The sequence below is a fragment of the Ostrea edulis genome, chromosome 6 (genome assembly GCF_947568905.1).
Source record: "Ostrea edulis chromosome 6, xbOstEdul1.1, whole genome shotgun sequence".
Classification (NCBI taxonomy): Eukaryota; Metazoa; Mollusca; class Bivalvia; order Ostreida; family Ostreidae; genus Ostrea; species Ostrea edulis.
Genome location: NC_079169.1, coordinates 33,152,322 through 33,178,419, shown reverse-complemented (window position 1 = coordinate 33,178,419; position 26,098 = coordinate 33,152,322). Strand labels below are relative to the sequence as shown.

At 34.3% G+C, this 26,098-nt stretch overlaps 1 protein-coding gene across 1 annotated transcript; it reads left to right on the top strand.

The window, feature by feature from the left end:
- Window positions 1–649: 649 nt before the first annotated feature.
- LOC125683069 (bone morphogenetic protein 7-like) lies at window positions 650–25,847 on the top strand. The gene is made up of 6 exons (XM_048923788.2): window positions 650–1,285; window positions 4,350–4,536; window positions 7,605–7,756; window positions 17,625–17,819; window positions 19,717–19,796; window positions 23,131–25,847. The coding sequence occupies exons 1-6, from the start codon at window positions 913–915 to the stop codon at window positions 23,389–23,391; spliced, it is 1,248 nt and encodes a 415-aa protein (XP_048779745.1). The 5' UTR covers window positions 650–912; the 3' UTR covers window positions 23,392–25,847.
- Window positions 25,848–26,098: the final 251 nt, after the last annotated feature.

The window sequence follows — 26,098 nt, the reverse complement described above, 5'->3', positions numbered from 1 at the left end:
TAATGATTTATGGCTAATTTTCATCAGCATGTAGACGCTCCACAATAAAATTCATTTGTTGTGCTATTTATAGCAACTTCATCTGGCATACCAGGGATGTCCGTATTTAATTTTAGTGAAATATATATTTTGTCATCTTCAAGACGTTTCGGTTGAATGTGAATAAATTTTATAATCGCCCGTTTGGCCAAAGATGCCGCTGATGAATGCATTCTGAAATACTAGACATAAAACTTAGCCATAAATCATTCAATTTTCTATCTATAAGAATGAAACTTTGGTAATATATGAACATAAATTGGTGTTATTGGTACCTGCATCAGTGGTGTTTTCGGTGTTTCCGCGAATTCCATTGACAGAAAAGGTTAATAAGGATATAGGCTATTTTTATTGTTGATATATACACCTGATGGCGCCGTACAGCTCTCTGGGGGGAAAATGTTATAGACTACTCAGCTCTGGGGTTCTCTGATCCATTTCAAAATATAAAAGCGAGGTTAATATAAGCGTTTTGGCTTGTTTCTCAATCTATTTCATGTATAAGACATTGTTTGTAAACATTATTGAATTATTTACGAATAAATATTGTTTAAACTAAAATATGTTAAAAAATACGAATATGCGAACTACGCGAACAGATTTAAGAGCGAGTTACTTCGAACCGACGCACCTAATGACCCGTTTAAGGTAATTACGGTTTACCTGTGTGATGTTCGGCATGCTTTTAGGGAGAACTTTTCTGTTATTCTTTGAATTCACTAATCATAAGCGTTAAGTGTGTGAGGAAGTAGTGGAGACAATATGAAATGATAGCATTTCTGTTTCAAAAATATTGGATTTAAGTCGCGGTGTAGAAAATACCTTCGTTATTTGATTAACATCAACAAAATATTTGACATTTTTGTATTAATCATGGCGGATTTATTTCTTTGTCTTTGGACGGCGTTGTTTTTGGTAAGGACGAGCTTGGCATCTTCAGCTTACTATGTCGACAATGGAATTGGTCAGACGGAAAAGGTGCATGAAATGAACTCACGAGATAAACGGGAGTTGCAACACGAGATTCTGACATTACTGGGTTTACACCAAAGACCAAAGCCAAAATCCAGCACTACAAAGGATTCGGCGCCAACTTTTATGTTGAATCTCTATAATTCCATCACTTCAGACAACGGGGTTGTGAAAGATGACGGCAATTTTCACAGCAGCCATAACGTCACAATCGGCGATAGCGTGGTACAGCCTATTGAGGGGACTGACGTCATAATAAGTTTTGTCAACAAAGGTAAATTTTTATTACTTCAAAAGTTTTCAAAATAGAATATGGAAAAAAGATGAAAAAGGAATGTATTTTCAATCATTTTACACAACTTCTCTCTATCATTCTATGAATAGAATGATAGAGATCAAGAAATTTTAGATAAATTAAAGAACTGTAAATTAACATAAAATATCGTAATGTCAACTTGCATCACTTTTGTGATATCTAAAGATAGCTAAATATTGTGTTAAGGAATTTTTTTTTACTGAATTGAAACAAGTAGATATTCCAATTTTGATAAATATACAGTAAAACATGATAAAATACCATTCTTCTATTTAGTCACTGCTTTTCTCTGACATATATATAAAAATTGTGGTTTGAAGACAAATTTTGAAATTCTCCATTGCAATATACAACTTATGTTAATGCATCTGTAAGACTAAATCTAATCATGACATTATATTTTTAAAAATTTCAAACATTGACAAAAAGATTGATTTGCATTTTTGTGCAGTGTGTTCATATCAAGGTTTTGTATTTTAAAAAATAAAAATGATTTGAATTTATCTGAAAATGCTTCCTGTGTACTTAAGAATTTATGATTAAATCACCCAAACTTATACAAATTACATGTATAATAAAAAAAAAAAAAAAAGGTCTTTGTGTCTCTGCGTGGTTTGACCAAGATTCTGCTGGAGTCACCCTTGAACATCCCCCTGTGACCTGTGTGCATGTATTCCATTAGGAGTCATTGTGTTTGAATATGTTCTCTGTAAAATGTTGCCTTCTGAATTTTATGCCCAAGCATTCATCTCAAAAATATTTTCAATGACCGTAAATTATAGCCTTTTACACTCTTAACAATATGCCAGACTTTCAAAAGCACATTATCAAGTTTAGAAATTAGTTTAGTGGTTTAGATGTATCATTAAGTTACATTACTAAGAGCCCTGACTTTTGATGGACTGCAATGTAAATTCTCTGTAGAGGTTTCAGACAAAATCATCCAGTAAATACAATTTGTCAAGGATCCAAAGTGCAAATTATACTTCTGGTTCATCAAAGCACTGTATTCAATTAGGCCCTGTACATACAATCCCAGGGTTTTTGTACTGTCTGCTGTGTTCACCAGGTTCCAGAGGAGATGAGTAACAAGGGAAACCTTGCTTGTTTAGTAGCTGGAAGACCTTTAAAGAGTTGTTAATAAATAAACTTCGTGATTTTTTTAAAGAGGGAAAAAATTTAAATGAAGGACACATAAATCTTGATTTAACGATTTGGTGCAGATAATTAAGTTTTTAATCACTAGCACACTACCAGGTGTAGAAGAATAGAGTTTGATAAGAATGATTATCATACCCCATTTCACCAGCATTTTTACATTTCTCAGGGTTGTTTTATGAATAATTGTCAGTGTGTGGGTGTGACATATATATATATATTATATATATAAGCACCGAAAAGGCCATGACACTTGATTATCTAAAACTCAAATTTTCAACGCAACCTGCGTCTTTATCAAGAGACATATATTACAAAAACAAATATAATATAAAAAACCACAAAAAAAACCCACCCCAAATATTAATAATATACGTTGCTAACAAGAATGATACACTGTTGTACTGAATTGAGAATTTTATATATATATATAAAAGTACGAATCCATCCCAAGTTAATTGCCATACGAATTAAAATGAGTCATTTTCACACGGGTATAATACCGTATTAAGGACATGCAGTCAAGACTTTTACTGAGGATTAGGACTCGGGTATATAATTATGTGGAAAAAAAAGTTATAGACTGACTTATGAATAATTGTCAGTATTATTATATACGTATATGTAGATATGAAAGTACGAGCCCATCCCAATGGTTGCCACATGAATTAAAATTAGTGTTAAATCTAGGATCTGGAGAGGGCACACATATCATATGTTCAAAAGGGCACTTTTCGTTGCGGCAAGACAATTTCGGGGCACTTTCATTGTAACATACTATGATAGTACATGTAATAGAATGATCATTTAGCCTCTTTAGAAGTTAATACATGCAGCATGTAAACTTTTCAATCAACCTTGTGAAATAAAGAACAATTGTTTATATTAACAAATATTTTAATTTTTTTTTATAGATAAAAAAGGGCATGGCGCAATTAAAAAGGGCATGGCGCCAGCCAAAAAGGGCATTGGCGCGGCACCATGCTAATTTTTATTTGCTTTAGATTTAACACTAAAAATGAATTATTTTCACACGGGTAAGGACAGTCAATACTTTCTGAGAATTAAAAGTATGCGAGAGGAATGAGATGTAGACTGACATAAGTGCTTATTATGAATTATAAAGACGGAACTAGTGACAGGTGTCAGCTGCAGTTTTTCTGATCACTTTTGTGTTTTACACGTACAGTATGTTGCATGTTAAAAGAATTTTGTCCAAACTTTCAGGAGAATTATAGATAGTTTAAGGAAGTTAATGAATTATTATATGAATGAATGAATATCTACATTCTGATTGGCTGAAATCCCCTTAAAAATTCTAGAGCGTTTAATTTACCTGCATATGATGTTGAGGTCAGTTCACAAGTTGTGGACAGAGAAACAGTCATAGCCTGGCGAAAGTCACATTTCCCTCTGAGAAATTTCCCTCTCTTTGTTTAATTTTATGAATTTTGTAAAAAAAAAAAAAAAAAAAAAAAAAAAAGGTAGAGAAAACTTTTTCCTTTTCAATTGTATGTATGTTACTTTCTTTGGAATTTTTCCAAGAATGACTGTATTTACATTGATAATGATTAATGAAATACGGAGTTATTGAAATATTACTGTTACAGCCCTGACATATTGTAAAATGGATATGAACTGTCATGTATGATTTTGCTAATTAATATGTTGGTGCTAATTAGAGTACCATTGCCCAGAAGATAAATTGAATTTCTAGCATACTTAAAATGAATTATGTCACTGGAAGAGAAATATTTTGGCCTGTTATTAAATTGCTATTGTCATTGACAAACCCCCTGTAAAGTTTCAATGTACGTATATAACATGACATTTGATCTCTGTCTTGATTTGTTGTACTTTAAAGCCAAAAGAGTTCCACACCTGCGCCACGAGAAGGACAGGACTTTTTTCTTTGACTTCAGTGATGTCACCTCAAAGGAAACAGTCGTTGGGGCCGAGCTTCGACTCTACAAAGAAAAGGCCAAAAAATGGAAAAAGAACCACGAATTCCACATTCAGATGTATATGATAAAACAGGGACAGGACCCTGAGTAAGTTGTTTGTATGGTGATTAAGTGATAAACAGATTGTTCTTGTAGGCCATTAATGTCAGGAAAGGACACATTTAACAGTTTGAGAGCTTTTGTTATTTTTTGACATTAAACATTCAATGATGCGTGAAGTCTCCCCGATTCCGTTTCCTTCTGCTTGATATTTGACTGGTTACTTTATCACTGTGTGAAGGCGGAATACTTATTGATTGCAGAGATTGTAAATTTTTAAATGTTCTCTGCATATTTTATCATTGTATCAAATACATGTATTAGATAAAGGAGTGCACTATACAAGGTTTTCTTACTTTCTTACACCAAATAAAGAGAAAAGGGATAATGTAAAGTCAAAGAATAGATATCAGTTTTAAGAAAGAAAGTTTATCAGATAAAATTAGAAAACATGCACAATGATATTTTCAAATTTAAGCCTGTGAAGATTCTCATAAATCATAATCTACTGATTGACAGCCTTAATGGATAACAGCCTTCAAAAGGGCATGTTTATGACTTTTTTCAAGCATTGTCAGTTGATCATTTTGATGATGTGTCATCCATCCTTAAAGAAGCCATATGTCCTTTTGTAAAACAGAGAAGAAACTCCCAGTTACTATAAATTGCATCATACCTCTACAATATCAAACATATTTGAAAACATATATATATATATATTCATTTTTAGCTCGATCACTATAGAGTCTGCAGAGACCAATATGTCAAGAGTTTTTTTTTTTTTTTTTTTTTTGTATTGATGTATTGATCATCTGTGACCAAACCACATGGCTTAATTAAAGCATATTTGTGCTGCAATAGAGTTTTAAAAAAAAAGGACTAGGCAGTTTCATTAGGAAAACCATAGGGTTAAGTTATAGGGTGAATGTAAATGAATTATTATGGTTTAGCCAGGAATGGTAAAATTTTGTGGTCACATCTTAACATTGTTTTAGAAGCTCAATCATCAGGACCTAGCAGTCATGTTTGGTTCAAGATTTGATACAGTTTTGCATAAAAATGTAAAAGAAAATTATTTAAAATCTTCATAAGACTTTTCATGGAGAAAACTTTTATGTTTTGTCAAATTACATTCAATTCATCATTGATCTTGTGAAATGTGAGTTTCAATTTTTGTCACTTGGAATTGTGATATCAAACATTCAGGTGACCGTAATGTGTCATCATTTGAATGCCGGGAGAACTTTGTCAGTATAGATGAAGTGTTTGACAGCAAATTCACCGTAATATTCCTACAAAAGTCGATAATTTTTGGGTGAGCTGGATCTCTCAACCTGGAGGGATTGTCATTGATGTGCAAATTACAATCATCAAAAGCATAAAAAGCAAAATGTCAGAATAGTCTTCAGAGGAGTAATTATTTTCCACGGTGAATTTTAGCTTCTGTTTGAGTCCTCGGATAAGATAAAAAAAGGTGAATTTGTCAGGAGACTGTTCTCCAGAAAGACTTCATCAGTTCCTGTAATATCAGGGATTTAGTTTATGTTAGAAGCAGAGGATTAATCTAATATCACTACATGATAGATTAATTTCTTATCTTAATTTGGTTTTATACACCCATCGAAGACGGGACGTTTTATGGTATGGTGCTGTCCATCTGTCTGTTTGGACCTTGTGGGCAGGATACAGACCGAACCCTAAGCTCCAGGATTTTACAACTTGGTACATTTGATCACCATGATGAGAGGAAGATGCCTATTGTTTTTGAATGTCAGAAAGGTCAAGGTTGTAGTATCACTTGGTAGGAAACCCTTGTGGGCAGGATACAAACACAACCGTAAGCTCCAGGATACTACAACTTGATGTATTTGATCACCATGATGAGAGGAAGATGCCCATTGTTTTTCAAGGTCAGAAGTCAAAGGTCAAGGTCATAGTATTACTTAGTAGGAAAACCTTGTAGGCAGGATACAAACCGAACCATAAGCTCCAGAATATTGCAACTTGGTACATTTGATCACCATAATGAAAGGAAGATGCCCATTTATTTTTCAAGGTCAAGGTCACAGTATCACTTAGTATGGAAACCTTGTAGGCAGTATACAAACTGAACTGTTGGGGTAAGGACCGTCAAACTTTGTACACATACACTTTATGCCAAGTGGAGGATGTCTGTTGTTTCTTAAAGTCAAAGGTCAAGGTCGTAGTAGCAGGATGCAGACCAATTCATTGGGGGCAAGGACCATTAAACTTGGTACACATATATCTTAATTATGCCAAGTGAAAATATTAGTCTAGTTGTTTTTTTAAGCCAAGTTCTACAAATCATGGTGTAAGAAAAACATCCTATATTAGCTTTTCATGGACGTATTATGTACTGTTGGCGGTACCCTTGTTATATATATATATTTACCCATGACTGCACATATTTATCATGCAATAAATATACTATTTCATTTGAGGGAAGTATCATTTGGGACTATATATCTTTGAATGAAAAGCTGAATAGATAATTCAGATAAATCCAATTTGAATTCAGAAGAATTCTGAAGAAGCATGTGATTTCTGTCTTGTTCATTCTGTGAATTCACAGTTACAGTGAAACCTCGATCTCTAATCTGATGTCTGTCTAATCCAATACCTGTTGTATGAGTTTCAATGTAAATTTCCACCCTATTTTCATTCCTAGTCTCGTTTTCTTTGCTCTCTACTCCGAAATGTGACAAAAGAAAATAATTAGATAACAGACATTAAATACAATACAATTTATTTGATAAAACATGCAAAGAATCACTGTTACTTGACGCAGGTTTGCGAGTCAAATTTGGTTTGGGTAAGTTGGGAAACTTTTGTGGTACAACCCATTCGTGTTCTAAATAGCTATACCAGTTAAACAAAACATTAAGATATCACTTGACTTAATATTTTTTATCACATTGTTCATTCTCACAATGAAACAGTTTCTGTGTATATAGTTTTCCTTTCCGACATCCAGTCTAAGGCGACACAGTTTTTATTTTCCAGAGCATGTCATTATAGACAGGTTTCACTGTATATCTATCGTCAGGTAGTGTTAAATATTTGTTTGTAAGTGTTATTTGTTTGTGTCTTTGTAGAGACAAAATCCTGGAGCCAGTGACCAATGTGACTGCATATGCCAATACGGAGGGATGGATCACATTCAACATGACGCGGGCTGCTGAGCGGTGGACCAGACAACCGGAATCCAATCTAGGACTATTCATGAAAGTTCTCTTCGTCAGTAAAGGTAATCTACAAACGTGACATTGAGTGACATTATTCAATTCATGCTTAACTTTTGTTACAGTCGGGGAGGGGGGGGGGGGATTAATGTACTGGTAATCTAAACCCATTTTTATTCTTGTGCAGTTCATGAATATTTTGTTCCTTGTTTCTCACGTTTCGTTTATGGTGTTAGACATTGAAATGTACTATTAAGTTACTTAGGAAATGTTAGTTGTGATGCTTGCATTTTGAAAATTAAGAAATTTTAAATAAGCAATGAAGTAGTGGCCTGTACCTGTTGATTGATTGTACATGTATTTGTGCTCTGTGTTTCAACAGGGATCTCATCAGCATATAGCTTCTTGTGTCCCGGGAGTTATGCTGATCAGTATGCAGTACTTTTTGTGTCCCCGGGAGTTATGCTGATCAGTATGCAGTACTTTTTGTGTCCCCGGGAGTAATGCTGATCAGTATATAGTACTTTTTGTGTCCCGGGGAGTAATGCTGATCAGTATATAGTACTTTTTGTGTCCTGGGGAGTAATGCTGATCAGTATATAGTACTTTTTGTGTCCCGGGGAGTGATACAGATCAGTATATAGTACTTTTTGTGTCCCGGGGAGTGATGCTGATCAGTATATAGTACTTTTTGTGTTCCTAAGAGATAGATTGTATATTGTTTAAATTAAAGTGAAGAGCTGCAAAAGCTTACTGCTTTTCATCAGGGAGGGATCTTTACTCTGTTACACCTGCTGTGACACAGGGCCTCAGTTTTTGCGGTCTCATCCGAAGAACCGCCCCATGTAGTCACCTCTTACGACAAGCAAGGGGGTACTGCATGATGACCTATTCTAAACCAGATTCCATGGGAGGAACTATGATTAGTATATGATACTTTTTGAGTCCCTAAGAGGGATTTTGACAAGTATACATTACTATTTGTCTCCCCAGGAGGGATGCTGATGAGTATAATACTTCTTGTGCCCCAAGAGGGATGCTGTTTTAATAGTACATGTATAATAATAGTACTTTGGTTTTGGTGCTTTGGGTCCACAATGATGCAATTAGGAACTATCGTGTTATTGCAATGTATTCTGAAACTCAATTTTCATTCACAAATAGATTTGACTTAGGAATAAATTTCATTGAAATCAATATTTAAGTGTGATTGTAGAATCTGGGCTTTCCTACCAACGCCATGTCCAGTGTGTTGCAGTTTTTTTCTGGATGTTCATAAATCGCTGGGTATTGTCTTTTCTGGACATGATTATAAATTGTTGGATATTGTACACATCTATAAATTGCTGGGTATTGTCTTTTCTGGACATGATTATAAATTGCTGGATATTGTACACATCTATAAATCGCTGGGTATTGTCTTTTCTGGACATGATTATAAATTGCTGGATATTGTACACATCTATATATCGCTGGGTATTGTCTTTTCTGGACATGATTATAAATTGCTGGATATTGTACACATCTATAAATCGCTGGGTATTGTCTTTTCTGGACATGATTATAAATTGCTGGATATTGTACACATTTATAAATCGCTGGGTATTGTCTTTTCTGGACATGATTATAAATTGCTGGATATTGTACACATCTATAAATTGCTGGGTATTGTCTTTTCTGGACATGATTATAAATTGCTGGATATTGTACACATCTATAAATTGCTGGGTATTGTCTTTTCTGGACATGATTATAAATTGCTGGATATTGTACACATCTATAAATTGCTGGGTATTGTCTTTTCTGGACATGATTATAAATTGCTGGATATTGTATACATTTATGAATAGCTGGATATTGTCTTTTCTGGAATGGAAGTGTTTATAAGTAGAGCTCTGAAATAGGATATGATTGTCTTTTTTGTCTGGAAGCGTACACAAGTGTAAATTGCAGAATTTTTTTTTAGGTGGATATGCTACATCTATCTATTGTGTTGTTGAACATTAGATACACAATAGTTCGACCATTAGCTGATGTTTATCAACTATTCAATATTAAACAATTTTTGTTGAAATTTCTCTTACTGGTATTGTGTAAAATGTAATCTCATAGACAAATCAAATTCTAGAACTTGCCACAGGTGTTCAGTTGTATAAGCTGAAACAGCTTCATGTTCTGGGGCTATACCCAGGAGAGAATGTAAATATTATTGAATTACTGTTTTTCTTCATGTGAACTCTCTGTTTTTCCTTTCTGCCTACTTGTTTCAAACCAGCATTTTGTTTGCTATCGTCATTAAAACACCACTTATTCAATAAAATTGAAGAAAATGTCTACATTGTTTGAGTACATGGTAAATAAGCATGTATCTTATTTGAAGTTTTCTATAGGTATGATGCTCGCATCAGAAGTTTTCTATGGGTATGAACTGCTCGCATCAGAATTTTCTATAGGTATGAAATGCTTGCATCAGAAGTTTTCTATAGGTATGAAATTCTCACATCAGAAGTTTTCTATAGGTATGAAATTCTCACATCAGAAGTTTTCTATGGGTATGAAATGCTCGCTTCAGAAGTTTTCTATAGGTATGAAATTCTCACATCAGAAGTTTTCTATAGGTATGAAATGCTCGCATCAGAAGTTTTCTATACTAGGTATGAAATGCTTCCATCAGAAGTTTTCTATAGGTATGAAATGCTCACATCAGAAGTTTTCTATAGGTATGAAATGCTCACATCAGAAGCTATGTTTTAGATGTGCAGAACTAAGAGTGGTGGATTTCCTTAAATCACTGTGGGTTCAGCATTTATTTACGGACATAATTTGTTCAGGGAAATACAGGGGGACTAGCCCATTATTATGTATATGTTTTTTGATTAAACAATATGTAAATCTGTCATTGATACATGGAATGCACCAATAAAAAGATGTTTCTGAAGGATTTCAATTTTTGGGTAATGTTTTTCCATTAAAGTTTCAAGTAAAGATTTGTAAATAATACAAACAAGCATTATTTGGTTTCATAGGAAAATTTGGTGGCAAGTATTGGTTTTTAGCAATATTAAAACATTTAAAGTTTTACAAAGTTCTATAAGAATTTCCTTTAGGTATCCTGTCCTTTTAAAGTTTAAGCTTGAACGGATGCCTGTTACATGTATAAATAAGAATCAGTTGGTTTGGGTTTGAACATATATTTTTAATATATACAATTACACAAGGATCAGTTCTAAGAGTCTGCCATGAATGTCCATGCCAAGTTTAATGGGGGTACTAACACCTTGTTCTCTGTATTTATTTTAGGTCTTGTAATTAGACAAATTTACAACAGAATATTGTGGTCCCTTAAACAGTCTAGCTATTGCATTAATTGCACCAGCACTCATTAGTTTACAATCAAGGTCAGCATGCATTTAGAGTTAAGTGCTTAAATGTGGCTCTGTTTGATGTATGGGTGGTTTAATAAGATGTGTTCATTTCAGGCATGATTTATTTTCTGGTATTGACAAACCACAATCAGCTTTTGATGTTTGTCTGCATGATTATATAAATGATATAAAATTTCATTTTTCGTTGCCAAAACCTTGTATTTATACTTTCAAATTTATTTCCACAAAAATTTAACAGTGCTTTTGTGTACAATGTCTGTTAAGAAATTTGTAAAAGTTTTACCTGTATTGTTTACCTGTTAAAAGTTATTCTGCTCACCTGTGTGTTTCAGTCACCTGTGATCTCAGGCTTTGATCCACCCGTCTTGTATAAAACTAAATACTTGTACTTGTCAAAACAAGAGATAATGGAAATGGACTATAAAATGCCAGGCACTATCAATATTCAGTTAGTCTCAGAACTGACATGTATGGGATTTCTTAAGTCCATTTAAATTATAGTTTCTCTTGAAATATCTATATTAAAAAGGTATTTATCTTGACAGTGGATGAGAGAGTTATGTAAAACTCCTATGGAGATTTTGTTCTGCATTCTTTGGTGATTACAGGAGCGTTTTTGTGATTGTCGTACACAATATGAGCCTAGTAACCCCTGCACCGTTTTATGAAGACACTGATTTAGTGTCGGAAGACGAGTAAACGCGGAAAGGGCAGAAATGACACATCTCCTCAGATTGAATGCAGTCAAAGTGTATCACGTACAGTGCACAAATTCAGCTAGTACTGGATGCCACTGCTAACTGCTATTTTCTTTGCCCCTCCCCCTCCTGATTTTCCAATGAATTATTTGTAATATACAATGTACATAAACATTATGCTTCATCATTATACATGGTTCAGGTTCTGCTGTGATATTTACTCCTTTAAAAGCAAATTATCAGACTGATTGAATTGGAGGTTCTATTCTATAAGTCATTTGAAACAAACCTGTCCTTAATATTGTAAAAGGTAATTTTACATGAGATCTAATGTATCCAAACTGTATACAATTACTGGCTCGCTTGTTATCGATGACATTCAAGGTACTTTCTTAACAAGCTCGAGCACTAGCTGATAGTAGTGTGAATTATGATTTGTGAATACATTTAGGACACCAGAAGTGACTGAGGGTCAGTAATGAAGACTATAGTGTTGCATTGTCCAAAGTTTTATTTTAAGAAAACTTCACTGACAAATTTTACCTGTAAATGTCTGAAGCTAAGGATAGCTTCAGATTACACAAAAAAAGTTATGGCGAATTAGGTTCCCTCAACCACTTTTCCTTGAGGGGGAGGGGATCATCCTCCCAATTCAATTTTGCACCACAATATCCCCCCCCCCTCTCTACCATGGTGGATCTGGCATGGAAACCATTTATACCTGTTTATAACTGCCCCTGTAAGAAGGGTTACATATAGTGTGTTGGAATTTGCATTTGATTTTTTTTTTAAATTACAAATCCATTTTGCCTTTGTGTCTGTATGTAAGTTTAGGCTTTAATGCACTGAATGAAGTTACTACCCACTACAAGGAGGAGGGAGTTCTGTGTGTGTCTGATGTTGAAAGACATTTAATTACTGAATACAAGCTTTGTAGTCCATGGGCATGTGCAAAAAACCTGTAGACCACATATCATTATTTTGTAATGGCAGCAGATGTAACACAGAAAAGAAGCAAATTGGCATCTGCAGTTTGTTCTAAAGGGAAAAGTCACTGAGTGAAGAATGTCTGCTGCAATACCACATGCTATGTCCCGTGACTAAATTGTACATTGTACATTCAAACTATTTATTATGGGGAGTTCTGGAAAATGTTTAGTTTTGATCAGAACTGAAATGGAATGTAAATCTGAAGAAACTTGTGAGTTTGTCCATTGTATCTGTCTTCAGTGTGTTTTATGTGGGTTGTCTGAAGACACTTGTGAGTTTGTCCATTGTATCTGTCTTCAGTGTGTTTTGTGTGGGTTGTCTGAAGACACTTGTGAGTTTGTCAATTGTATCTGTCTTCAGTGTGTTTTATGTGGGTTGTGGAGCAGATTTTGGTAGTATATGTGGTTATCTTATTATTGTCACTTGAATGAGTTCACAGTTTTATATGGCTTTTGTCAAAAGTTTGTTCAAATGTGAGGCCTTAAGCACATGAGGTTTCATTACAATTACAGGGAGGGTTGGGGTATATATTTAGTGAGAGTTGGGGTATATATTTAGTGAGGGTTGGGGTATATATTTAGTGAGAGTTGGGGTATATATTTAGTGAGAGTTGGGGTATATATTTAGTGATGGTTGGGGTATATATTGAGTGAGAGTTGGGGTATATATTTAGGGAGGGTTGGGGGTATATATTGAGTGAGAGTTGGGGTATATATTTAGGGAGGGTTGGGGTATATATTTAGTGAGAGTTGGGGTATATATTTACTGGGGGTTGGGGTATATATTTAGTGAGGGTTGATTGGGGTATATATTGAGTGAGAATTGGGGTATGTATTTAGTGAGAGTTGGGGTATATATTTAGTGAGGGTTGGGATATATATTGAGTGAGAGTTGGGGTATGTATTGAATGAGAGTTGGGGTGTATATTTAGTGAGAGTTTGGGTATATATAGTATTTAGTGAGAGTTTGGGTATATATTTAGTGAGAGTTGGGGTATATATTTAGTGGGGTTTGGGGTATATATTTAGTGAAAGTTGGGGTATATATTTAGTGAGAGTTGGGGTATGTATTTAGTGAGGGTTGGGGTATGTATTTAGTGAGAGTTGGGGTGTATATTTAGTGAGGGTTGGGGTATATATTTAGTGAGAGTTGGGGTATATATTCAGTGGGGGTTGGGGTATATATTTAGTGAGGGTTAATTGGGGTATATATTTAGTGAGAGTTGGGGTATGTATTTAGTGAGGGTTGGGGTGTATTTAGTGAGATTTGGGGTATATATTTAGTGAGAGTTGGAGTATGTATTTAATGAGAGTTGGGGTATGTATTTAGTGAGAGTTGGGGTATCTATTTAATGAGAGTTTGGGTATGTGAATTTAGTGGGAGTTGGGGTATATATTTAGTGAGAGTTGGGGTATATATTTAGTGAGAGTTGGGGTATATATTTAGTGAGAGTTGGGGTGTATATTTAGTGAGGGTTGGGGTATATATTTAGTGAGAGTTGGGGTATATATTCAGTGGGGGTTGGGGTATATATTTAGTGAGAGTTGAGGTATATATTGAGTGAGAGTTGGGGTATGTATTTAGTGAGAGTTGGGGTATGTATTTAGTGAGAGTTGGGGTATATATTTAATGAGAGTTTGGGTATGTATTTAGTGGGAGTTGGGGTATATATTTAGTGAGAGTTGGGGTATATATTTAGTGAGAGTTGGGGTATATATTTAGTGAGAGTTGGGGTGTATATTTAGTGAGGGTTGGGGTATATATTTAGTGAGAGTTGGGGTATATATTCAGTGGGGGTTGGGGTATATATTTAGTGAGGGTTAATTGGGGTATATATTTAGTGAGAGTTGGGGTATGTATTTAGTGAGGGTTGTGGGTGTATTTAGTGAGATTTGGGGTATATATTTAGTGAGAGTTGGGGTATGTATTTAGTGAGAGTTGGGGTATGTATTTAGTGAGAGTTGGGGTATATATTTAATGAAAGTTGGGGTATGTATTTATTGAGGGTTAGGGTATGTATTTAGTGAAAGTTGGGGTATATATTTAGTGAGAGTTGGGGTATGTATTTAGTGAGAGTTGGGGTATATATTGAGTGAGAGTTGGGGTATGTATTTAGTGAGAGTTGGAATGTATATTGAGTGAGAGTTGGGATATATATTTAACGAGAGTTGGGGTGTATATTTAGTGAGAGTTGGGGTATATATTGAGTGAGAGTTGGGATATATATTTAGTGAGGGTTGGGATATATATTGAGTGAGAGTTGGGTATGTATTTAGTGAGAGTTGGGGTATATATTTAGTGAGAGTTGGGGTGTATATTTAGTGAGAGTTGAGGTATATATTTAGTGAGAGTTGGGGTATATATTTAGTGAGAGTTTGTATATGTATTTAGTGAGGGTTGGGGTATATATTGAGTGAGAGTTGGGGTATATATTTAGTGAGGGTTCGGGTATATATTTAGTGAGAGTTGGGGTATATATTTAGTGAGAGTTGGGGTGTATATTTAGTGAGAGTTGGGATATGTATTTAGTGAGGGTTGGGGTATATATTTAGTGAGAGTTGGGGTATATATTTAGTGAGAGTTGGGATATGTATTTAGTGAGAGTTGGGGTATATATTGAGTGAGGGTTGGGGTATATATTTAGTGAGAGTTGGGGTATATATTTAATGAGAGTTGGGGTATATATTTAGTGAGAGTTTGTATATGTATTTAGTGAGGGTTGGGGTATATATTGAGTGAGAGTTGGGGTATATATTTAGTGAGGGTTCGGGTATATATTTAGTGAGAGTTGGGGTATATATTTAGTGAGAGTTGGGGTGTATATTTAGTGAGAGTTGGGATATGTATTTAGTGAGGGTTGGGGTATGTATTTAGTGAGGGTTGGGGTATATATTTAGTGAGAGTTGGGGTATATATTTAGTGAGAGTTGGGATATGTATTTAGTGAGAGTTGGGGTATATATTTAGTGAGGGTTGAGGTATATATTGAGTGAGAGTTGGGATATATATTTAGTGAGGGTTGGGATATATATTGAGTGAGAGTTGGGTATGTATTTAGTGAGAGTTGGGGTATATATTTAGTGAGAGTTGGGGTATATATATAGTGAAAGTTGGGGTATATAATTAGTGGGGGTTGGGGTATATATTTAGTGAGAGTTGGGGTATGTATTTAGTGAGAGTTGGGGTGTATATCTAGTGAGGAATGGGGTATGTATTTAGTGAGAGTTTGGGGTATATATTCAGTGGGGGTTGGGGTATATATTTAGTGAGGGTTAATTGGGGTATATATTGAGTAAGAGTTGGGGTATATATTTAATGAGAGTTGTGGGTATATATTTAGTGAGAATTGGGGTGTATATTTAGTGAGAGTTGGGATATGTATTTAGTGAGTGTTAGGGTATATATTTAGTGAGGGTTGAGGTATATGTTTAGTGATGGTTGGGGTATATATTGAGTGAGAGTTGGGGTATATATTTAGTGAGGGTTGATGTATGTAGCATGGATTCAGAGGAAGAGACCCCTGAGACTGCATGGTTAGAAATTCACAGTACTATCATTTTTGCCTATACATTTAACTTTCCATTGAAAAAAATTACATTGGGTACTGGATGTCCACTTCCCACTGTGAGATATTTCTAGATTCACACATCAATTATTACTGGGAAAGAATACCATGTCTATAGTACTGAAGTTGTAAAATCATTAAACAAAAACAAAAACAAGCTGCTGAAAATATAGACTGGTTCTCTGCCCTTGATTACAATCATTGCCAATAAGGAAATTGAATGTGCATGCTAGTAGAGAACCAGTGTACGGAGGATGAGATGTAGGTCAGGCACCCCGAGGTCATGTGATCCCAAGAAGTGGTGTAGTTGAGAATGTGCTGACACAAATCATATGTATCGATGTATTTAAAATCAGAAACATACTTATCTGGTGGTAATTAATATATCATAAAGCTAATTTAACTGGGTTCTGTTGATACTGGAGATTAAGTGTATATGTATCTATAATGCCCATCAGTTTGCTTTGTGTTGATACTATTGATTTTACTGAGTATGATTTGATCTCCCCAATCACCACACTGCCTTCCAAAATAATCACTCCTCTTTGAAATTACTGGTGATGGAGAAGTGCATGTTTTTAGTGTAAATTGATTGACCGTGTCATAGACAAGACAGAAAAAATATGTTTACAGTATTTTTGTTCCTCCTCTAATTAGGAATTTATTCATTATCATATAAATGTATAATTAAAAATATTTAAAGGGTAGATGATAAACCTGTATCTCTCGTACAGTAGCTTGATGATCAGAAGAGTTGTATTGAATTTACTAAATACATGAGACGTCTTCAATCGTTACACTGTGTTAAGGAGGTATACTACATCATCATAATCATGGCCGACTTCCTTTTAAACATGAATAAAAATTTAGATATCAGCAATATTTGTATATTCCTTTTACGTTTGATTGCTTAGCTGAGTAGCTCAGTCGGTAACATGTTGACTGCTGATCTGTAGATTGCGGGTTCAAGTCCATCAGTGATTTTAAATTTTTTCAGATTGCTTTCTACTAAAAGCTGCATTATTTGACTAAAGAAAGTAAATTTGAAAGCTTTCAATTTCTAAAATTCCTCCTTAAGGTGATAGATGATAAACCTATATCTTTCCTACCGTAACTTGATGATCAGAAGAGTTGTATTGGATTTACTTCACATTTAGAAGTCTTCAGTACTCGCAGTGTTATTCTCCTTAATTCAATACAACAAATCTCAGTGATTCACAAAATTTTACCCCAGCAAAATTAAACATTTAGAAATATTTTTGCAGTGGTGATTTATATATTTATCCATTTTGCAGGTAGAGAAATTGACCCCAACAAACTGGGCATAGTAAGCTACCGGGGGTCAGAGGACAAAAAGCCATTTATGGTGGGATTTTTCTCCTCGCAAGAAATGGTGTACCCCCACCGGACACAGACGGCCCTCCGAAGGCGGAGGGAGCTATACTCTTACCGAGAGGAACACGAGAAGTACTATGACTACCCTTTGTCTCGTAAGTTGCACGCAGTCAGCTCTGTACAATATTGGTGGTGTCAAAAGTGCTATTAATTTTAGGAATTAGGTTTATTCCAATTGATTTCATTGATCACCTGATTGATACACTTTTGATAATGTTTTTAGGATGATCGAAGTAAAAGAAAATGTCCAGTATTAATCATGTCACAATGCTTTTACAAACAGTTACATGTATGTAATGAAAGATAAAATAGGTTGTTCAGCCTAATTATATAGTGATGTGTTTTACAAATGTATGGCATATCAAACGTTCAGTATTTGATCTATTTCATTTGTATTGTATAATTTTTCATTTGAATTGTATCTGAGGGATTGTTTATTTTGATTTGTTACAAAGTATTTCATTGGATTAAACCATGGTTTAATTATCAAGCCATGAGCTTTCCCTCGCTTACCAACCTTGAGTTTATTTAATCTTGCACGGAAATTGGTGACCAGTCTATCTTGTGGTTGAGCATCCGAAACATCTTGCACATTTTCAACACAATAAAGGATAAAACTTGATATACGGAATCCTTCATAACAAATCGAAATAGAATTCCCTCGGATACAATACAAATAAACAATTTTACAATACAAATAGAAAATATACAATACAAATGAAAAATTATACATTATAAATGAAAAATATAATAAATATAATATAATCAGATATAATAAAATACAATTCAAATGAAAATTTATATAATGCAAATGGAGAAGATTAAATACAAATGTATTGCAATGTTTGACATGCCATACAAATGGAATTAGATTTTGAATATTTAATAGTGATGTGTCAGTTACTCACATTAAGTTTGTAGGAGAGGTCTCATATTCTAAGGTCACAGCCACTGTGTTAGTAAAAGGTCAAATGTCAATAAATGTAGGTCATGAGTTCAGAGATCCCTCTGTCAGTATTCTTTTTGAATAATTAACATATTTAAGCCAAGGGTCTGAGGAACGTTGATTCCTTGGCTGTACAAAGTAGCACCATGGCTGCTGTAGGCTCCTGTGGATAAAATCCAGAGGTTGAAGTTAATTATAGCTATTTTCTAAGCATTATGATTAACTTACAAAACAAGGATCATTTGTTTTAGTAACGAATATTTTAAATAATCTCCTTTCTTTTTAAATTTCAAAAATAATTTCAGTGGGGATTTTTTTTTTTCAAGATCTTTGGAGAATTTAAAATTATCAGCAATGACATATGTCTAAATTAAATCCTATAGACTGAGGATTTATGAATCAGATATTGTATTTTAGGATAGAATATATATACAGTTGTGTGCCTGACTACATAAACATCAACCTAAACTTTAGATTTTAATCTGTGAGAATATGTACAAATAATGTAGTTTATGAAAAATACCATGAGATTTTTATTGTCACTTTAATGTAATCTTTTTGTAATTATACTAATAATTTATTCTTTAAGATTGTTTCAATTAAGTCACATTATTATCATCATTTTTTTAAATATATAATTTATTTTTCATTTTCAAGAATTTTACCAAAACATACCAAAAATCAGATACACAAAATCTCTGTCTATTAATAGTGTGGATGTTGTCAGACTGTGTATGTTGTGTAGGACTACCATATAGGTTGATTAACAGGAGATGTGTTATTTTCTCAAACATTGTTATCATGATATGTGATCGTATAATGGATGTAAATACAATATGAAGTCAGTGGGTGTCCTCTGTTTACCCCAATTATTAAACACTGCTTTCCTAAGCTTCAGGCAATTTCAGCTGGCCATTCCATGTACAGCTGTTCTTTATTCAAGTCTTTAATGTCTCATGGTATTAAAGTTAATCATATCTATGTGAATCAAAGTTGTATACACTAGAAATAGAAAAATAACAATATTTTAATGATCGTTGCTGTAGGTCACAAGCGTGCCAGCCCGGGCCGGTGGCCTTGTCAGAGACGCTCCTTGTACGTCAAGTTTCGAGATCTTGGGTGGCAGGTAACAAATCAGTGTTCTATAAATATGCCTTTGTTGTTAAAATTTACCTAAAAACCTCAGTCATTGATTATTCATGGAAATGCATTCAAAGTGATTTCAGATTCTATTTTCTGAAAACAGTTATATCATATGCATATTGATATTTATGTAAAGATTTGAATTTTCTTATTACCGGTTTTCAGACATGTCAAATTTGAAGGAGAAATTGATTTTTTAGTTGACGACTTGTTCCAACTTTATTCTGCCCCGCCATGTAAATTGCCAGGAGCATTTAGTGTCAGTCACATCCCCCTATCCCTCCGACTCATTTAACTTCCGTCTCATTTCTGTATCAACAGAAGAAGATATATTTATCATGTGTTTTACATCAGGATAAGAGCATGAAAGCTAATCCCAAATTGTTTGACCTTGGCCTTCCACATGACCTTGGCATCTTATTTGTTTATTTTGCATTTAGCTTATTTGTAAATGAACATAATTCTAAGATTTTCATTATTTTTTGTTTTGTACATTTGATCTTCTGTTTCGTAAGGCCTTGGTCAATGAAGAATTTGTATAGACAGGAAAATTTTTGAAATACATCTCTCTCTCTCTCTCTCTCTCTCTCTCTCTCTCTCTCTCTCTCTCACATTCTTCCAAACAAAGGCTAGAAGAAAGTTTTGACCTTTTATATGACATACATCCATCTTTAGACGGGATGTATTATGGTATAGTGATGTCTGTCCGTTCAGGGTTTTCTGTTTCTCTAATTTCATTTCTCTGTCACATATCAAGCTGAAACTTGCTACATGTATGTATCTTCTTTGAGGATCACTCTAGACCATGTTGCAATTTTGACATTTCTTGCAGGAGTTTTACCCCTTTATTTGAAAATTATTGCTATATGGAGGGTACATAATTTGTTCGATGAACTCCCACAATTTTCAAGTGAGGACCATCTTGTTATACAGAGTGTATGGGTTTTGAAAATGTGCATGTGGCAAGGATTTTGATTTTCTTCAATTTTTTTTTTTGAAAATTAAAGGTAATCTTAACTTATTCCGTCTGAGGAAACATTACATAGAGAGTACTTCATTTGTCAGGTGAACTCCTCCCACAGTTTTCATGCGAGAACCTACTTATTTTACAGAGTGTTTATATAGGTATTGAAAATGTGCATGTGGCAAGGATTTTGATTTTCTTCAAGTTTTTTAGAAAATTATACGTTGTTGAACTTGGTCAGTTTTTAGGAAATATTGCATAAAGAGTACATGATTTGTCTTTAATTTTCCTTCCACAGTTTTCAAGTGAAAACCTTCTTATTTTACAGAGTATTTGTATAGGTATGAAAGATGTGCTTGTGGCATGGATTTTGATTTTCATCAAATTTTGAGAAAATTACTGGTTGTTGAACTTAGTCTGTTTTGAGGAAATAATATATTAGATAAAGGACATGGTTTGTCTTTTTAACTCCTCTCACAGTTTATGCTAAGGTTTTGTAAATAACTTGAAGATGTGCATAGTGCAAGAATTTTGGTTAACAATTTTTAATTTTCTTTGATGTTTTAAATATTTAACAAGTTGTTGAACTTGGGTCAAATTTGGGGAAGTATTTTACACACAGAACTCTTGGTTTGTCTATCTACCTCTTGTCACAGTTTTAAGCTACATGTAAGACCCTTTATTCATACAATGCAAAGAAAGTATGTCACAGCCTGATGATGTCTGATACTACCTAAAGCAAAGTTCTGCAAATTATGGCTTAAGAAAAACACCCTATGTAAGCATTTTCATGGGTGTATTTTGTGCCGTTTGCAGTACTCTTGTTGGGTTATGTGTTTAGCTCATTATCTAAATAACCTATAGAGGCTACCTTCAGCAAACTTGAGGCACACTTGGTGGAAAATTATTAATATGTTTTTAGTTCACCTGAGCTAAAAGCTCAAGTGAGCTTTTCTGATCACCCGTTTTCCGGCATCAGTCCGTCTATAAACTTTTAACATTTTTGACTTCTTCTCAAAAACCACTGGGCCAATTTCAACCAAAGTTGGCACAAAGCATCCTTAGGTAAAGGGAAATCTAAATTGTTAAAATAAAGGGCCAGGCCACCTTCCAAGGGGAGATAATCAAGAAAAGGTAAAAATAGAGTAGGGTCATTGAAAAATCTTCTCAAGAACCACTGGGCCAGAAAAAATGAAATTTATAGATAAGCTTTATTAGGTAGTGCAGATTCTAAATTGTTAAAATCATGGCCCCTGGGGGTTGGATGGGGCCACAATAGGGGATCAAAGTTTTACATACAAATATATAGGAAAAATCTTTAAAAACCTTCTTCTCAAGAACCACTGAGCCAGAAAAGCTGAGATTTATATGAAAGCTTCCTGATATAGTGCAGATTTTAAATTGTTAATATCCTGGCCCCCGGGGGTCGGATGGGGCCACAATAGGGGATCAAAGTTTTACATACAAATATATAGGGACAATTTTTAAAAATCTTCTCAAGAACCACTGAGCCAGAAAAGCTGATATTTACTTTAAAGCTTCCTGATATAGTGCAGATTCAGGTTTGTTAAAATGATGGCCCTCGGGGGTCAGATGGGGCCACAATAGGGGATCAAAGTTTTACATACAAATATATAGGGAAAGTCTTAAAAAATCTTCTTTTCAAGAACCACTGAGCCAGAAAAGCTGATATTTACATGAAAACTTTCTGACATAGTGCAGATTCAAGTTTGTTCAAATCATGGCCCCTGGGGGTAGGATGGGGCCACAAGAGGGGGATCAAAGTTTTACATACAAATATATAGGAAAAATCTTTAAAAATCTTCTCAAGAGCCATTGGGTCAAAGAGTTCACATTTACATGAAAGCTTTCTGACATAGTGTAGATTCAAGTTTGCAAAAACCATGGCCTCCAGGGGTTGTTTGGGCCCATAATAGGGACTACGGTTTTACATGCAAATATCTATGGAAAGTCCTCTGATATGGACCAAGGTGACTCAGGTGAGCGATGTGGCCCGTGGGCCTCTTTTTCCTTGACCTTTTGCTTTACCTTAATCTCACATTTCTGGATTACCTGTTCAGCTCCTTTATGACTAACGTAGTAGGTACATTTATGCAAGAGACTTATCAAGCCATTTTTTAACTTTGACCTTTATCTCACATTTGAACAAACATGGCGGGGCATTCACAAAGTGAAACTATCATTAGTTTGAGGAAGATCAATGGCTAAACTTGCCAATTCAGATTTCTGTATCTTAGATGAAGAATTATTTGAATTTGTAATATACCTCATAAATTTGTAATGTCTTTGCATAGGAATATTCTGACTAAAACCTTTTATCTTCCTTTTTCAGAGCTGGATTATTGCACCTGATGGGTACCATGCCTTCTTCTGTGAGGGAGAGTGCTCTTTTCCAATTGGAAATCATGTTAATGCCACTAATCATGCCATTGTACAGACACTGGTTCACATGTACACGCCCTATAAAGCTCCCAGCCCAGGGTGTGCCCCATCAAAGCTCAGCGCTCAGTCCGTGCTTTATTTTGATGACGATGGGAATGTTGTGTTAAAAAAATTCCCCAAAATGATCGTTACTTCGTGTGGATGTCACTGAAAGACCATGGAGTTTGCATAGTAGGACCTGTACTATACGGTGTTAGTTATCTCCCTTGTGTAGGGAGTTTGAGGGGTCATGGAATCACCCCGTCATTGCGTCTGTCTGGTCATTGGTTACTGTCTTTTTCTGCTTCATAACTTTGTTCGAAAGAAATATTGGAAATTTGCCATGTAAAAAGGTTAATTATGAAAGTATTGACATTACAAAAAGCTATTTTGGACAAAGTTTAGGTGTCAGTGAGCAAAAGTAAATGAAATATCTGGCAAGGTGTGTAAAATTGCACTACGCTGTACAGGGATTATAATGAGCATTGGTGGACAGTGAAGATTGCTTTTGATCACTGGGTAGACAACATATTAGTCCAGTTAGGGCAGTTTTAATTGTTTTGTTGGTATATGAATATTTTGATTTGTTTAATTTATTTTGCAAAAACCAAAGAATCTCAATTGTCTTAACCGTGGATGCCTCAAATTTTAATTAGTACTGAAATATGCTATTAAAGTACAGTATATCATGTAATTTTTTTGAGCTGGAATTGTTGGGTTATTTTTGGCGGAAGTAGAAAATTGGTGAAAAATGAAAGCGCAAATATTTTTATTCATATATATATATATATATGATATATGATACTCTTGTTAAATGAAAATAAGCCAAAAAAAATAAACTGCTAACACTGCTAAGTATTTCCAACTCTGAAAATCACCCAATATACAGTACCACATTTCCTGTCATACACATGTATGTTATGATAACGTAAAGTCATGCAGTCGCTGCCGGACATTTATACAAAGTGACTTCAGACTTGTGCCTTGATTTATGTAGCGACTGTTTTGATGTTTGTCATATTGTCGATTCAATGCCAGCTGCTATACAACAGAGTTTTTTTTCTTTTTAAATAATATTTTGAATAGCATTTTCAAAAATATGAACATACGCAACATTAATTCATAATTTTTTTAATATCAAATTTTATCTGCAATACGTTTGTGTCTTCCTTTGTAAGAATGATGATAAATATAGTTTATTCGGATCAAGGGGATGCACCTCTTCGAGGGGGAGAGAAATAGGGTGAGGTTAATATAAAGATCCTAATATCGTCAATCAGAAATAACAAAATATGGTCAGTGCACACAATTTTGTAGATTCATATTTGACGACTCGGTAATATAGAGTAGATTATGAGTAGAACTAGTGACTCCTTGTGAAGCAAGAGGAAAGGATTTTTAAGTGTGACATTCACATTTCTTGAGAGCAAACTAACAGGCAACCATTGCGTTCCATGTGTAAGCTGTGCTATGTACTTCACAATTTCACTGCTATCATGTTTACTGTATAGCAATTGTCTTTGTCGTTACTTTACATAATTGCGGTGTCCAAACTGTTAATATTATGGACAAACGCTGTACTTCTGCAAAAAATATATGATTTTAATTCTTTATTTGGAAAATCATGATTTAGTACAAGCTTTGAGTAATTATGCCTGTTCTTCTTAGACTACATTGAGTTCAGAAGAATACATTTTCAAACAAAATGTTCCTTTTGTTTATTTCATGCTTTTAACATGCAGTGAGATGTTGTATATAAATGATGAATGGATTGAATTGTACAAGCAACATAACTAGTTCTTGACTGGCTAAGTTTTACTAATAAAAGTATCACTATATAGTTATTGACTGGCAAATACAAGGACTCTGTGCTTGTGTTTCACCAAAAAAAAAAAATTCTTTTTCTTTTCTAAAGGCCCAATGTATCCAGTTCTAGTTTGTCTTTTTTACCAAAAGATGAAAACAAAGTTTACCATACTTGGCTTCAAATTTCATATGGAACAACCTGAGGATGAATTACAGTAAAAGAAAGGTTGACAGTCAACTAAGAATAGTCTGTTACAACACAGAGTTACACAATACAGTTATTGTCCAGATCATGCATGTATGTTATACATAGACACATATTAACAGCAGAATATTTTCAAACCAAAGAAATTCTATGGTACCAAATATGTCAATTCAGACACACTCCCTTGCATCACAAAAACTGTAGTGTTTCGAGTTGGTATTTCCTCTTAATATTATTTTTTATGTCTCTCTGATGGAATTGCTAATTTTTTATCTTGTTTGGGATTTTCATTTTGGGGTATGAGAACACCACTAAACTACAACTTATTAAGCGAGAAAGAGGGGGGGGGGGGTGATTTTGATATTCCATGTTTATGTCCTCTGCATCTGCATGCACTCGCTCGGATCTTTAGTACAACATGCAGTACTATAAGGCCTAATCCAGCATCACATGAAACTTTTCAGATTTATATTGTAGTTATGAAATGTGATCAATGTATATTTTATTTTATGAATCTTAGTGTTTATAATATTGTACATTTTAATTTACACAAAATATATATACAAAGATGTATATTGTACATTTGTTAATTCTCTTCAATAAAATGTCTGATTTCATCTGCTTTTATTACATGTGATAGATTAGCCCCTTGTTGCTAGGGCTGCCTCAGTCTTCAGTAAAAACAATGTTCAACACAAAAATGTGTCATGGGGGCTTAATTTTTGTGAACTTTGTTGTTACCTAATATCCCTTGAATTTCAAATCTCACTGAAACACAAAATTTATATGATGTTTCAATGTACAGAAATCATATTTACAAAATAACTTCCAAAGGAAACTAAAATTTAATCAGTCCATGAAAAGCGTC

Excerpts from the sequence above, each read along its gene's own strand:
- LOC125683069 (XM_048923788.2), top strand. The coding sequence starts at position 913 with ATGGCGGATTTATTTCTTTGTCTTTGGACGGCGTTGTTTTTGGTAAGG. Across the intron at positions 4,537-7,604 it reads AAACAGGGACAGGACCCTGA|AGACAAAATCCTGGAGCCAG; the intron begins GTAAGTTGTTTG and ends GTGTCTTTGTAG. Across the intron at positions 17,820-19,716 it reads CTATGACTACCCTTTGTCTC|GTCACAAGCGTGCCAGCCCG; the intron begins GTAAGTTGCACG and ends TCGTTGCTGTAG.